This window comes from Thermomyces dupontii (genome assembly GCF_041956625.1).
Source record: "Thermomyces dupontii strain NRRL 2155 unplaced genomic scaffold VTN31scaffold_4, whole genome shotgun sequence".
Lineage (NCBI taxonomy): Eukaryota > Fungi > Ascomycota > Eurotiomycetes > Eurotiales > Trichocomaceae > Thermomyces > Thermomyces dupontii.
The window spans coordinates 310,679-325,622 of record NW_027192310.1 but is presented as its reverse complement, the minus strand read 5'-3'; the positions used below and the strand labels follow the sequence as shown (position 1 = coordinate 325,622).

The 14,944-nt window shown below is 51.0% G+C and overlaps 5 protein-coding genes across 5 annotated transcripts; 4 read left to right on the top strand and 1 right to left on the bottom strand.

The window, feature by feature from the left end:
- Positions 1-759: 759 nt before the first annotated feature.
- Positions 760-3,704, top strand: VTN31DRAFT_4614 (uncharacterized protein; the record flags this gene model as incomplete). The annotated part of the gene is made up of 3 exons (XM_069405022.1): positions 760-1,819; positions 1,880-2,112; positions 2,178-3,704. 3 exons carry the CDS (start codon positions 760-762, stop codon positions 3,702-3,704), a joined length of 2,820 nt encoding a protein of 939 aa, XP_069260127.1.
- An 805-nt stretch (positions 3,705-4,509) lies between these two features.
- VTN31DRAFT_4613 (uncharacterized protein) lies at positions 4,510-6,215 on the top strand (the record flags this gene model as incomplete). The annotated part of the gene is made up of 5 exons (XM_069405021.1): positions 4,510-4,816; positions 4,887-5,262; positions 5,326-5,696; positions 5,757-6,096; positions 6,158-6,215. The coding sequence occupies 5 exons, from the start codon at positions 4,510-4,512 to the stop codon at positions 6,213-6,215; spliced, it is 1,452 nt and encodes a 483-aa protein (XP_069260126.1).
- Positions 6,216-7,067: 852 nt separating this feature from the next.
- VTN31DRAFT_4612 (uncharacterized protein) lies at positions 7,068-7,520 on the bottom strand (the record flags this gene model as incomplete). The annotated part of the gene is made up of 1 exon (XM_069405020.1): positions 7,068-7,520. One exon carries the CDS (start codon positions 7,518-7,520, stop codon positions 7,068-7,070), a length of 453 nt encoding a protein of 150 aa, XP_069260125.1.
- Positions 7,521-7,985: 465 nt separating this feature from the next.
- VTN31DRAFT_4611 (uncharacterized protein) lies at positions 7,986-9,382 on the top strand (the record flags this gene model as incomplete). Its single annotated transcript, XM_069405019.1, has 3 exons — positions 7,986-8,446; positions 8,508-8,899; positions 8,979-9,382. 3 exons carry the CDS (start codon positions 7,986-7,988, stop codon positions 9,380-9,382), a joined length of 1,257 nt encoding a protein of 418 aa, XP_069260124.1.
- A 2,887-nt stretch (positions 9,383-12,269) lies between these two features.
- On the top strand, positions 12,270-13,178 carry VTN31DRAFT_4610 (uncharacterized protein; the record flags this gene model as incomplete). The annotated part of the gene is made up of 1 exon (XM_069405018.1): positions 12,270-13,178. One exon carries the CDS (start codon positions 12,270-12,272, stop codon positions 13,176-13,178), a length of 909 nt encoding a protein of 302 aa, XP_069260123.1.
- Between the last annotated feature and the right edge of the window lie 1,766 nt (positions 13,179-14,944).

Below are 14,944 nucleotides of genomic sequence, written 5' to 3'. Positions count from 1 at the left end.
TAGACAACTAAGAGGCCTTCCACTTCATTCTCATCTTCTACTTAGTGGAACATCCACTATTAAGCAAAGCTAAGTGCATAAAGGATAGGTTGGCAATCGCCACAGTCCATGGAAGAACAGCCAAAAAGAAGACGGTCCCGACTCCCTCTGGCAGTTCCAGCTGTAGATATGAAGACGAACATACGACCAGGCTCAACTAGGGCTCCCGCCTCCCAGTGACCCAGTCACATGTATGACTATGATAGTATGATGCATCTTGCCCTTGCAAAACTTGTTGATAACTAATTCAAAAAAAAACGTAAGTTGATTGCAAATCATTGATTTTTAATCCTCACAACGCTGGTTTGCTCCGCCTTTGCGGTCTGTGCTCTGTGGGTGATTTGTATTTCTTATAGGGTTTAGAGTACGCGTACTTTCAACCTCCCTCTTTCCATATTTGGATTAGCTTACACTCGGATTTGGGAAAGCCTCTTCGCGACTCGTGCATTTCGTCCCAAGCGTTTACAAGCGGAGGAAAAAAAAATTGGTAAGAGAGTCTTGCTCGCTCGACGGTTCGGCACAACAGACGCCTCGCGGCAGAGATTGACATTGCACATTTCTGAAGATTCTGAGAAATGTTGGCAAGATCCTAAACATTCGGGTTTGTGTGTGGCTGGAGCCTCGTCGAGAACGAATCGAATGCTGCAAATCTTTCGCGATACCAGGACCTCGCCGTGAACCTGCAACAAAACATTGCAACGAACCCTCTCGCCGAGTTCCATGGAGGTTCATCGCTGCCGGTTCGTTCCCTTCAACCCGCAAGGGATCAATGCACTGGAATTCTCGCATCCTCCCGGGTTGGATATCAGTGGCCAGGGTGCGCGTACACTTCGGTTAGCCGTTGGGCGGGCGAACGGTGACATCGAAATTTGGAATCCTCTACGCGGCGCTTGGTTTCAAGAGACTATTCTGCGTGGTGGGAAAGATCGCAGCATTGAGGGGCTGGCATGGACGTTGGATCCTCCGACCGATGATCCGTCCAACGAGGGTCGGCGCACAAAGATCCCCGGCCGTCTTCGATTGTTCAGCATCGGCTATTCAACTACGGTGACCGAATGGGATCTGGAAAAGGGCCGACCGTGCCGTCATTCGAGCGGTGGATATGGTGAAATTTGGTGTCTGACAGCACAGCCTCGTTGGAAACCAGAGGACGGCAAGGAAAATGCTCCTGCTGAGGGCGAGTATGTCGGCCAGCATCTTGCCGTGGGTTGTGCCGACGGGTCGATCGTGATCTTGTCGACGGCGGACGGTGACCTGTCGTTTGTCCGGAGGATCAGGCCGTCCACCACGAAGAACGTCCGAGTCCTGAGCCTCGCCTTCCAGAATCGCCATGTGCTTGCCGCGGGCTATGCCGATGGAAACATTCGAATGTTCGATATTCGAGGTGGAAGGCTACTAAGAACAGCGTCTCTAGGCCGCGGGCCTTATGGTGGCCCCAAGGAAATCTTGGTTTGGAGTCTGAAGTGTCTCCCTGATGGGACCATCGTGTCTGGTGATTCGACGGGTGAAATCCGGTTTTGGGATTCGAACAACTACTCGCTTGTGCAGCGTTTCAAGGGGCATCAAGCCGACGTTCTCGACGTGGCCGTCAGCGCAGACGGGGAAAGTGTCATCAGCGGCGGTGCTGACCAACGAACTGTGTTGTACCGACGGACACCAGGAAAGAAGGACGATAAGTCGCGTCGATGGGTGGAAGTCATGCACCGGCGATACCATACGCACGATGTCAAGAAGATTGCTGTTTATGAAACGAAAGACATCAGTATCGCTGTTTCAGGAGGTATCTGATCTCGGTCATATGTCGTGCCCGGGGACCATGTTTGGCTGACATGCTTGATAGGTCCCGACGCGGCACTCGTTGTCGTGCCTCTTCGTGAGCATGGGAAGGAGCACCATCGAAAACTCTCCAACCTGCCGCAGATCCCACAAGTTATATCATCGCCTTCATCTAGGCTGATCGCGAGCTTCTGGGAACGAGAAGTGCGAATCTGGCGAATAGCCCGGAAATCAAAGCTGGAGAATCTGGATTTGAAGGAAGAACGGCACAAGCTAGTTGGCAGAGTACTTATCAAGGTATGTGATCTAGTCTAGTATGAGTCTGCTTTCTATTGAATCTGAAGAAGCGCTAACTTTAACAGGGTGAGGAGAATATAAGCTCAGTGGCGCTGTCACAAGATGGGTCGCTTCTGGCTGTCGCAACTGTTTCTAGCATACAAATTTTCTCGTTGCGGCAACCTACAGGTCCTGACAATGATATTCTCCGTATCTCTGATGTGACGGTACCGTCAGAAATTTCAGACGACGGTGCTCATATTCTATCTATTTCGCCGGACAATCACTGGCTGTGCATCATTCGCCCAGACAGCTCGATCAATGTCGCCAGAATCCGCTCTTCGCAAGACACATTCGAAATCGACTCCGGAGTGGTCGAACTCGAGCGTTCAGAGCGGGATAAGCCTTATCGTGACAGAGCCAGCTTTGGCACTCTGGGAAGTTACGAGCGAACCATCCGGACGGTCGCCTTCTCGCACGATAGCAAGATTCTCGCAACTGGTGATTTGCTTGGTTGCGTGGACTTTTGGGTGTTGGAAGACTCCGACTCGGGTGATGCGGTGGTGGTGGATCACGAGAATGCATCCGTGGTAGATTCCGAGGATGGTGACGAGGAGCCACTGGCCATCGATGGGCAGCGGTGGAAACGCCACGTGCCTATGCCGCGCTTACACTCGGCGATTGTACATTTGTGCTTTCGTCCGGGGCCGACGCAGTCCAAGGCACGTAATAACGGCAACACCGCGGCTACTGGGGAAGAAGATCGCCTGTTGGTGGTCACCAGCAAGCACCAGCTTGTCGAATACGAAGTGCTGCGGAACCGATTTTCGGACTGGTCTCTCCGCAATCCACGGTCGCACTTCCCAGTCGAGTTCACCAGTGTCAAGGACCGAGTAATGGGTGGAGTGTGCAGTGCGCGCTATGGAGCCAATAAGGTTCTATTCTATGGTTCTTCTTGGATGTGGATCTTCGACCTCACGAAAGATTACCCACCACCGAAGAGCAAGGAGGGGACACCCAACAACACTGACGTGGCCAAAGCCTCGTCATCCTCGCGCAAACGCAAACGCAAGAACGATGAAGACTACGAGGCCCTTCGCCTTCAACGAGCGGCACAGAACAGTGGCGCAGGGGATCTGATGCCGTCCGCTGAGGCGACCGTGTCTCTAGGGACGAAGATTCGAAAGATTGTTGGCAAGGACGAAGAGAAGTCGGAGATCATTTCTCTCCACAAGGAACGCCCCAAAGAGGATGATGATGGCGACGATGCTGACAACAGCAATCCGTTCCTTGTGAACGGGGAGCCCGATTTCGCGCGCTTGCGTCGCGAGGCCGATGACGCCGAAGATGCCGAGCGGACGAATCAGGAAACAAAGGGCGATGCCGATGAGAATGACAAAGCTGAGGGCACGGATGCCGGGTCCTCGACAGATGGATTGTACTGGCATTCATACAAATTCCGGGACATTCTCGGCGTTGTGCCGATAGATCAGTTATCGTCGGAGAGAGATCGCGATGATGAGCAGGACGGTGTGATGTTTGAGGTTGCGGTGGTGGAGAGGCCGACATGGGATGTGGAATTGCCGGACCGGTATGCCAAAGATTACGAATAGAGACATAGAGACTCATATATTTCTGTGGTTTGGTTGTGCTGTATCTATATTGCCTTTGTTTTTATTTCCATCGTATCTATGGATGACTGGATAGACATGTTCATGTTCCTTCTGTCGTACTCCGTACTACATATTGAGATGGTGAATGGGACTTGTCTGCTGGTTCAATTCAGCGAATTTCCTTTCTTTCGACAGTGAAAGCTCTCCCTCTCTGACCCAAGTACTTCTACAAGCTCTGGGACAACCCCTTGCTGCTCTCGTTGCTCAGTAGCTTCAATGACCGGCATATGCCAAGCTCGAGGTTGTAAAGGCCAAGACCCAATTACCTAGGGCTGAGTTTGTCAGGGATGCAAACATTTCTGATTATGGAAATCTACGCCAACCCTCCCAGCCTGGAGGCTTCTCGATGTTTCCACCGGCACGAATTGATTGGTTGCTAAAGGGCGCAATGCTCTCGTGAAGGGTATGATATTATGAGGGAGTCAATTTGATCCGGTTGCCTATGATATTCCAGGGATCAAGGAAGAAGGGAGAAACCAAGGGGTTGCGATATGATCAGACCAGTTGTTTGAATCGGTGATCAATAAATCTCCCCAGGCACTTCGCATTGAATGAAGAGATTACTCTCCAATTGAATGCTACCGTTCCCTCGTTTGCTCTGATAACTATTTAAAACCACTACTAAGAACCTACCGTACTATGTACACTCTCTCGATCGAATAAAGAGAAATACAAAGCCCAGCAATTGTCCGAAAAACCGCGCGTGGATTCATCTACCCTACCCCTCATCAAACCCCGATTCCAAATGTCCCCCGCGCTCACGGAGCCCTCGCCGACCGGCGGAAGACTGCTTCTAGCCTCCAACCGCCTTCCAATCACGATCCGACGCTCGGAGGGCGGCAAGTATGAGTTCTCCATATCCTCGGGAGGCCTGGTGACGGGTCTCAGCGGTCTGGCCAAAACAACGACCTTCCAATGGTATGGCTGGCCTGGCCTTGAAGTTCCAGAGGATGAGGTTGAAACAGTGCGGAATCGCCTCAAAGACGAGTACGGCGCGACGCCCATCTTCATTGACGACCAATTGGCAGATTGCCATTACAATGGGTTCTCAAGTATGTAGCTCTATCCCGCCCGGCCCCTTGATGGAAAGAAGAGCAATGAACTGATGGGATTGGCACGTAGACTCGATTCTATGGCCTTTGCTTCATTACCATCCCGGAGAGATTGTCTTCGATGAGTCGGCCTGGGTTGCGTACAGCGAAGTTAACATGCTCTTTGCCCAGACCATCGCCCGGGAAGCTCAGGACGGTGACATGATTTGGGTGCACGATTACCATTTAATGCTCCTCCCCGAGATGCTGCGCATTGAGCTTCGCAAGCTGGGGAAGAAGAATATCAGGATCGGGTTCTTCCTGCACACTCCGTTCCCGAGCAGTGAGATCTACCGGGTCTTGCCCGTTCGCACCGATCTCCTACGCGGCCTGTTGCATAGCGACTTGATTGGGTTTCATACCTTTGATTATGCCCGGCATTTCTTGAGCAGTTGCTCTTATCTCCTGTATGTAACAAGTAAAAATAATGGCGGACCATTCCAGCTCGTGGCTGACCAGATTCGTCACAGGGGCACGATCACAACACCGAATAGCGTCCATTTCGAAGGACGGTCAATTTCGGTCAGCGCGTATCCGATCGGAATTGACCCCGAAAAGTTTGTCGAAGGGCTGAAGAACCCCAAGGTCAAGAACCGCATTGCCCATTTGGAGTCGAAATTCCAGGGTATGAAGCTCATGATCAGCGTTGACCGTCTCGATTATATCAAGGGCATTCCTCAGAAATTGCATGCTCTGGAAGTCTTTCTCTCCAGTCACCCGGAATGGGTCGGCAAAGTAGTCCTTGTGCTCGTTGCTGTCCCAAGCCGTCAAGATGTGGAAGAATATCAGAACCTGCGGGCAGTTGTGAACGAGCTGGTAGGGCGTATCAACGGTCGATTTGGTAAGTCCTCCTTTATCTTCAATCTCCTTGATATTCAAAAGATGCTAATGCCAATTTCAGGAACGGTGGACTATATGCCGATTCATTTCATGCACAAATCGGTCAATTTTGATGAGCTTCTTGCACTTTATGCAATCTCAGACGCCTGCGTGGTGTCGTCCACCCGAGACGGAATGAATCTAGTGTCCTATGAGTACGTCGCCAGCCAGGAGAAGCGAAAAGGCGTGTTGATTCTGTCCGAGTTTGCTGGTGCTGCCCAGAGCCTGAATGGCAGCCTGGTGGTGAATCCATGGAGCACAGAGGACCTGGCCAATGCCTACTATGACGCTGTGTCCATGGACCTCGAACAGCGTGCCGCCAGATACCAGAAGTTGTGGAAATATGTTTCCAAGTATACCAGGTGAGTTTGGCCCCTCCCAAGCTCCCAGCTTGTTTGAAGAGCCGCTCTGACTGCTTGGTAGCTCTTTCTGGGGACAATCGTTCGTATCGGAGTTGTCGCGCTGTCCACCAGCCGAATGATCTCTGCTTCCGGATCAGGTTGTTCCTCGGGGAGAAGTAATGGATACCTACGCGTCCGAACACGCGTTTCTTGGTGATGACGTGAGGCCGTGAGTATCAAGACCCTTCGATGACCATAGGCGTCGATATCTACTGGTTACGTTGCATAGTAACAGATTGATGTTGCTGCCTTGTTGTTCTTTGATAGCTACTCTTGCACCTGGGAGGACAAGCTCCCTGTATTAGGCCACCACGAGATGTACGAGCAGTACGGACCTGGTACGGAGTACCTACTGTACAAAGGCAAACCAGCATCAGTAAATACTTGATTACTCAGCAATGACAGTTGTATTCCGGATTTGGCTTAGTTCGTTTGTTCCTACTTGATTACGTAACGAGTATCCGCCTGGCGCGTGCCAGTCCGGAGTACCTGCTGTACGAGTCAATGAGAGCCTCAGACGTCAAGAAAAGGCAGCAAAGGCTGAGAGTCATGTCAGCCGAAATGGCTTCAAAGTTGATGATTGCTCCTGGACCAGCCAGATTTGATCATCAACATGCGCTCATCTGCCAGATAGACATCGTCGTTACACTATTATGTGTCAAGTCGGTTCCAATGTCGATTCGTCAGCTCATTGCGCGTCCTGGACACGTCTGCTGGATTGTTTTGTACCTCAGTACGGAGTACCCGGCGTATTTTCGGCGGGATCTGGACATCACCTACGAGCACTCCATAGCACAGGTTATAACCTATTACCATGAAGAGTTTCCTGGGATAGTTCTCTCGTCCAAGGACAAAAATTCAGCGAGATCACCGGCCACTTGGAAGGAAAGACAAGATCGCCCCGTCGTGCCAAGCCAATATCGATCGTTAAGTTAGTTGAATGGCGGATAAAAATAGGCTTTCCGACAGGGAATCCTGAAGGACGAACTGCTCTCCCCAGACTGCCCGTCACTACAGCACAGTCCCCTGTCCGTTTCGTCGCTGAGTCGATTTTTACGGGAGTCATCAGGATTGTAGAAGACAGGACCATAAAAGGGCCAGTGTCTGTAAGACGAAAGGAAAATTAAAAAAAAAAAAAATAAAAAAATAAAATAAAAAAAAAAAATAAATTTGAAGGCGGTATGACACTGATTGGGCCCAGGATCTGGATGCTGGGGATGCTGACGACGCCCTCGGCGTTGCTTGCGTATGCATTGCTTAAATCTTGCCGCTTCCCGTGCCCAGTACCCAGAAAAGAGATTCCTCCTATATCGTCCAAGCACCGTCGACTCTTTGCGTAGTTCAGTCACACATCCTTTTTGATCCCTCCATGCCTTTTCATTCATGATCCGGCCAAACAAGCCCGGGGCCTGGCCATCTGCATGGACGACAATCCGTCGTAGTTCGCAGTGAACGAGGTACCGCCTGTGGGCTTGGCATCACCACCACTTCTCCCAACCGCAGTTCTCCAGATCCGGTGTGATTCCTCTGCCGTGGTGGTTTATATTATACATACTATTCTTTTTGACGACCGGTCGCCGCCGTTTCGACTCATCCGCACCTACCTGTCTCCGACTCCACCCTCCTCGAGTCTGGCCAGCTGACGGGCCGTCCTCAGCTTGCTTGAGCCGATTTCATCATTCCCGTCAAGACTGGCCCGCGCTCGTGTCGGAAATCTCATTCCTCCGATTTTTTTTTTTCCCAGCACTCCCGTTACTGCCAGACAAGTCAAAGAGGCCGGACACAGAAGACGGGCGATCGTGGCCTGACAATCATTTGTCGCGACTGGCCATTTCGGGGGCGCCGTAGACATGGCCGATTCCTCGCGTCGGGGCCAGCAGCGGGCCTCACCCCAGGGTCCCTTCGATGCGGCCGATCTCACCAAGCAATTCGAGCAGTTGATGCGCATTCGGAGATTCAATGACCTCCAACAACGATCGCGATCGCATTCTCCCTCCCCGATGCACATGCAGAGTCCGACATCTTCCTCGTCCAAACCGCCTTCCACGTCACGACGACAGCTCCCTATCATGCCCCATCCGCCGCAAGACCATGCGTCCGCCAAGTTCTGCAATATGTTGCTCGGCTTATCTATCACCCCGACCACGTATGAGAATCCCGGTCTCCTGGACGAGGCTCTGACGGTCATCCCACTGGACGAGCTCTACTCGACCGCGAAGGAGGAGCATGAACTACACGTGGCGGCAGCAGCCAGTATGGGAAAGAGACCGGAATGGGGCTATCAGGACTTTGTGATCCAAGCCCTTCTCAAGTAGGTGCTCGCCGATGTGTCAGGGTTTTCCCTGTATCGTCGCGACTAACACCCTCGACAGATGGTTTCGAACATTTTTCACATGGGTCAACAACCCGCCATGCTCGGTATGCTCGATGCCGACATTCGCCCGTGGCTTCGTGCCGCCAACCCCGGACGAAACGGCCCGCGGTGCTACAAAAGTCGAATTATATCAATGTTCTGCCTGTGCCGCATACGAACGGTTCCCACGCTACTCAGACGTGTGGCAACTGCTCCAAACCCGTCGCGGCCGCGGCGGTGAATGGGCCAATTGCTTCACCATGCTCTGTCGAGCCCTAGGCAGCCGTGTACGATGGGTATGGAATGCAGAGGATTATGTCTGGACAGAAGTCTACTCGGAATATCAGAAGCGATGGGTTCATGTGGATGCCTGTGAATGCGCCTGGGATCAACCCCGGCAATACACTGAAGGTTCGTCTTTTTTTTTTTTTTATGATGCCTTCAACTGCAACGGTTGCTGGTTGACGACATTTGCTGACTGCGACAACAGGCTGGGGACGCAAGCTATCGTACTGCATTGCGTTCTCGATTGACGGTGCGACTGATGTCACGCGCCGATATGTCAGATACCCTGCCAGGCATGGCGCTCCGAGGAACCGTGTTCCCGAGGAAGTTTTGCTGTGGACGATTTATGAAATTCGAAGAAGACGGCGAGAAAAGCTGTCCGCCGAGGAGCGACAACGCCTGGCAAAAGAAGACGAGCGGGAAGAACGGGAACTGCGGAACTTGACGGCCACCGCGCTCGCCTCGGAAATCATGCAAATATCACCGTTTTCGACCCAGCGAGCGCAGCGGTCCGATGACCAAAAGACTCCAGCCTCACGAGAAGAGGGCGCTACCGAGTGGCTCAATTCGCGACAAACGGGTGACACCGGGAATGGTCGCGTCGAGTAGTCCGACTCTAATCCTGATTCTTCACTCGCTACATCTTGATGATTTTGACGTGATACCCTCAGCAAGCTCCGATGCATCCGATACAACTAGAACATACATCATCTGATCATGACATCCACCGGCTTTGGATCATAATCTTCGTCAGTTCGGCTTTGCTGTCCCTTTCCATTCCTATCCTACCTTTTCTGCCATGAGAAATCGTTGCCGGTGTTGTTTCGAGAGATACCATTTTCTTCCGTTCTGTTCTGGTTTCCTTGTCCGTTCGATTTACCCCATATCATCATGAATCATCTCCTTTCTGTTTGGATGGCGTTGGTTGAAGCACTGCGGACTGGGACCGTGTTGTGACACTTGGGGTGTTCATCTCTCGGGGTTTTGGGTGTTTACATGTGGCGTATGGAAATGTTGGATCGGGCTAAGGGTTGCTCGATCAGGTTGGATTACTTTGATGAGCAATGGCCAATGATACGTACTTAAATTGAATGCATGCATCACGCTGATTCCAGACTCTTGCTTTTAACCTTTCCCTGAGTATAACATACTTTTGTCGGGCTGAGCCGCTCTCGCTGGTGGCAGATGTTGGGTATGTACTTAGGGTTGGCATAGGACGTATTGCGGGGGAAAAGAAAAGAAAATGATTCCGGCTCCATGATTCGAACCCTCTGCCTCCAAATCAGGCATGATTCTGCTCGAATGCATCCTCGATGCGTTGGGTATGCGTCGTGGATGCATCGGGTACATTGTCAAGGGAAACGACGGCATCACTTAATCGCCAAAATCTTTCCCTCCCCGAGCCAAATAGACAGAAACCCGAATAATAAATGGCGGGGCGTAATAAGCAAAGATTGTTTCTTTAAAAAAAAATTAAGGAGTTGTGAAGGTGCCGTCTTGAATCTTCCTCAAGTTTGACCTGGCCAACACAACTCCCCCGTCATCAGCAGGACAACAGGGTCACAGACTGGGAAGATCAGCCACCTACGTAGCAGAAGTTGCTGACCGCTACGCCATTGTCCATAGACGGTTATCAGGTGCAGCAGTTTTGTGATTGATAGATGACTTTGAGCTTCCTAGTTGGGAGGCTTGGGTTTGGTTGGTTTGGTCGGTTCTGTGTCTTTCACAAGAGGTGCGGATTGGGTGAATGATTCCCTGAGTACTCCGTACCTACCTACCGAAGGATAGTGATGGAGTGGTCCGATGAGGATTTGCTCAGAGTACCTGGAAGCAACACCTAGAAAGGGAAAAGAAAGGATCCGGTTGAAACTGAGCGGCGGCGCATCGTCTTAATGGCATGTCTCGAGGTACTACCTACTGCAAGTGTTGTCGCGAGAAGTAGATTGTCAAGACGAACTACCACTGCCTGAGGCGTTCTGGTGGCTGATCGATGGCGTGAACAGGACAGTAATTCGTCCAACCGGCCGCAGGTTGGGCACTCAAGAAGTATCCAAAGGAAATGGACAAGAGGACCACATGAAGTAACTTGCTGACTTCTGCTCGTTTCTTCTTGGTTGTGCCGGCAAGGGGATCGTCGTTTTAAGCGTGGTCGGAGAGCCTTCACGATGGGCGGTTGTTAATGCCTCCCTTGCGGTTCTGTTGGTCTCCATGTCCGCCACTTTGTTTCCGGGTACGCCAGCAAACGCTGGCACCTAGCAAATGGTGACATCTCCATTGGTTGTAGTCCGGAAGTGGTCTCTCCCCTTTAGCTTGCCTTGGCTTGTTTGAGCCTTGTGGATTTTTGATAGCTGGCAAAGGTTGTGTCTGTGCCTAGTAGCATCACCTAGTAACATTTTCACAACTTCCAGGTTTTGCGGCCTTCGAATCCTTCCGCTCACTTCGTTTCAGGGCAAGCTTTCTGAGCTGCTCCTGGCTTTTCGTAAACCGCAATATGTTGGCTGATAATTCCTAGGGAGGTCTATTAGCGAAGCTTCTGGCTCCACTCTTGTACCTCCCGTTTACGGTGCTCATCGTGACAAACAGGACGGCTGTTGCTAACACGAACAAAGGAAAGAAAGCTCGAGGCTTGAATGCCGGCTCGAAGATGCCTGAGAAAGCTCTCAATCAAGAAGGTGAAGAACAACTAACAAATCAAGAGACAGACCTACAAAAGAACATATGACGAATAGTAGACTTGACTTTGCCCGGCGACTCCGCCAATGCACCACCATAACATGATGGACCACACGTTCGTTTCGTTCGCTTGGGGTCTCCTAACTGGCCTCGGGCGCTCAACAAACACATGCCGTGGACGAAAAAGCAAGTAAAGACGACTATCGAGGAATGATGGCGTATGTGTCAAGAATACTCGCAGAAATAACTGAGTAATCCGCATTGGGTTACATATCAATCAAGCAACTTCAGATGTAGCTTCAGTGATGCAGAGGATTGACTGAACCGGATGCGATCGAAGATTGTTGGTTTTAGCGATTCCAGTGCTTGACTGCCATCCATTCGGCGTCCCTCCGGGATCTGGCTGGCCATAATGAGTGCGGATCAGTTAGGTATGGTATGGCCGGCGGACACTGCTCCGAAGCAAATGGCACTTCAATGCAATTACACCGTTGTACCCTAACGTGTCTGTACGAAGTTCAGTCCAGAGTTCTCCTCAAGCCCACTGATGTGCTCACATGACTCGTTTCGTAACTAAGTCAATTTTCTCCACAATTATCGATCCCCACGTTGTTGTTCCCCCAGTACACGATGGAGCCGATGGACAACTCATCTCCAGTATCGGAGGAGCTTCCTCCGACACACTCATTAAAATAACCGTTGCACCGGAAAAGCTTGTGTACTGATAGAATAGCTTCAGCAACTACTCCGTACCGCTTTTAGAAAGTGGAAGTTTTCAGTTCGCGAGTAGTTATCACCTACTAATCGCTCTGTCCCCTGCATCATGGCTGGTGACGATGTCGCTCGCGCTGACCTGACCAAGCGCATCATCCCTCACATGGTGCTGAGCAACGGCAGTGCCAATTCTCTGACGCCACCCCCAACGGAGTCATTGGAGTTATTGTCACCGTCCGCAGCTGCCGCTGCACGTTTCAGTGTCAAGGGGAACGCCATTGTGACTGGCGGTGCTGGGACTCTGGGCCTTGCGGCTTGTCATGCCCTCCTCGAACATGGACTCGGTGGATTGATGATTTGGGACATGAATCCCTCCCAATCGGCGGACCAGATCGCGGCCTTGAAAGCACGATTTCCATCGGCATCGATTGGGACCCTTCAGGTGGACGTCACCGATGAAGCAGCGGTGGACACTGCGGTTGAGAAAACTGTTCAAACCCTCGGCTCGGTCAATCACTTATTATGTTTCGCGGGCATTGTCGGCACCGTTCATGCCCTCGACATGGCTGTCTCGCATTGGCGCAAGATCATCGATGTCAACTTAACAGCTTCCTTTATCTGTGCCCAGGCGGTGGCTAAACGAATGGTCAAGCAAGGCAAGGGCGGCTCCATCATATTCATAGCTTCCATCTCCGCACATCGTGTCAATTTTCCCCAGCCGCAGGTTGCGTACAATGTCAGCAAGTCTGCGCTTCTGATGCTGAAGAGCTCTCTGGCTGCCGAGTGGGCTAGATACGGCATCCGAGTCAATACAATCAGTCCAGGGTACATGGACACAATCTTAAATGAAGGTGATGGGCTAGCTGAGGCGAGACGAATTTGGGCAGAGCGGAATCCTACAGGGCGGATGGGTGCTCCCAGTGAGCTGACTGGAGCAGTGGTTCTCCTGTCCAGTCAAGCGGGAACATATATGAATGGCGCAGATTTGGTCGTCGATGGAGGTGGCATTGTTTTTTGATAGAAGGGGTTTGTTGTGCCTCGAGGCAGGGTTTCTCTAGAGTACATACAGGTACCTAACCTATGTACCTCTGGGTATGTACATGTCTAGAATTCCAGTTATCCTCTTGAAGTCCGTTGAAATGTTTTGATAAACGAGCCCGTAGCCTGCAGCACATGCAATCATCGATGCTTTATAAACTTCAGTTGCAACTTCACCATTTGATAGTACTTCCCTGATTTGGATGGGATGGATTCATTGAATTCTCCGTTTTGCCAGATTCCAGTGCGATACAGCCAGCCACAGAACGTATCATAAACTGGTAATACTATCAAAATGCGCACACTTTGAAAGTGACCTCAGTAGGGAAGACAGTTCTTTAAGCCTCCTCTGCTAGAGCATTGCTAAGTACGCCAAAATTCGCGTGGGAGGAGGACCACTTCCAATCAAGGCCAAAGGACACTATCTCTTGCTGGGCAGCGTCTGATAGAGCTTGCGTGCAGTCAAGGATGAATGGTGGATGTCATCATGCCGAGTACTTGCAGTAGCGTCCGTCAATCGAGTTGAATTATTGGTTCATCGCCAGCTCTGCAACAAGCGAGCATCCGGGGGGATTACTGACGTGGCATGCTTCCTTTCGATCAACAGATCGTTAACTATTCCATAGTATGTCCAAGATTACTACTCGCACTTGTAAGCTAAATGTTGAAGGAAGGTGCTTGTTGAAGGCTTCCTGTGACTCTGTCCGTTCATCCCGGCATGTGGATGATTACAGAGTAACTTTATCTTGTAAATACGGTAAATTACCAAATACGATATCCGAAATGAGTACTTGTAGTATTGATACGGAGAAGTCGCCGGGCTGTGGCTGGCCCATGGAGATTGGAAGTGAACTGCAATTAGTTGTGATTGATTGTCCATCATAGTGAAGCTTACCGATGGTCTCTAGGAAGGGAATGACCGATGGACGCAGAACAACCCCAAAAAACTCCAGATGGATCAAGTTTCTAAACTGATCAGGGCCGATGTATCCATCGTACGAGTATACCCTACGGTACAATCAAAGGAGCCATCAAGAGAAGGGTCGAACAATTCATGGTGAAAAGTTCGGTGTTGTATCGACTTAATCTATTAGGAGTGAAGTATTCGCATGACAGAAAGTATTTGGACTTTGACAAGGCTTCGTCAACTGTACTCGTACGGTGTACCCAACGAGAACTTCGAATAAGTTCACCATTGGAAGTCGGGAAATGTCAACGTGCACTGCAATACGGCACACCATGCAAAGGGATCGGATCATTGACCCATGCTTATCGTGGAAGGGGACGCCTTGGAAAAACTCTCAACACTTATTGAAACCAGGTTCGAGGCTTCGAGCTTTTTTCCCTCGCTGCTATTGCGTAGGAACTGACTAGACGTCTGTCAGCAAGGATGGGCTGATGTAGATCTGCTTGGTCAAGACATGTGAGCGAGCGTTAACCAGAATGTCTCTTTCTTCTGTGCTGGCCTGGGCGATAACTCCATCATCGCGAACTCCAGCACTCCGCTCGATGTTCTCGCTCTCGAGCACCGTTCGAGCAGGATGCAACAGCATGATCAGTGTTAAGTATCGAATTCGTCCAATTCAAGAATTCCTCCCTTGCTTGCTCAATCCTGGAAGGGTTTCCGTTAGTGATACCAGCAGGAGCCTATCCGTCCTCACCTTCGCAGCGGAACCGGAATGTCAAGCCATGCCGAGCGAGCAATGTACATGGCCGTCCCCTGTTCCCAGCACATAACCACATCCA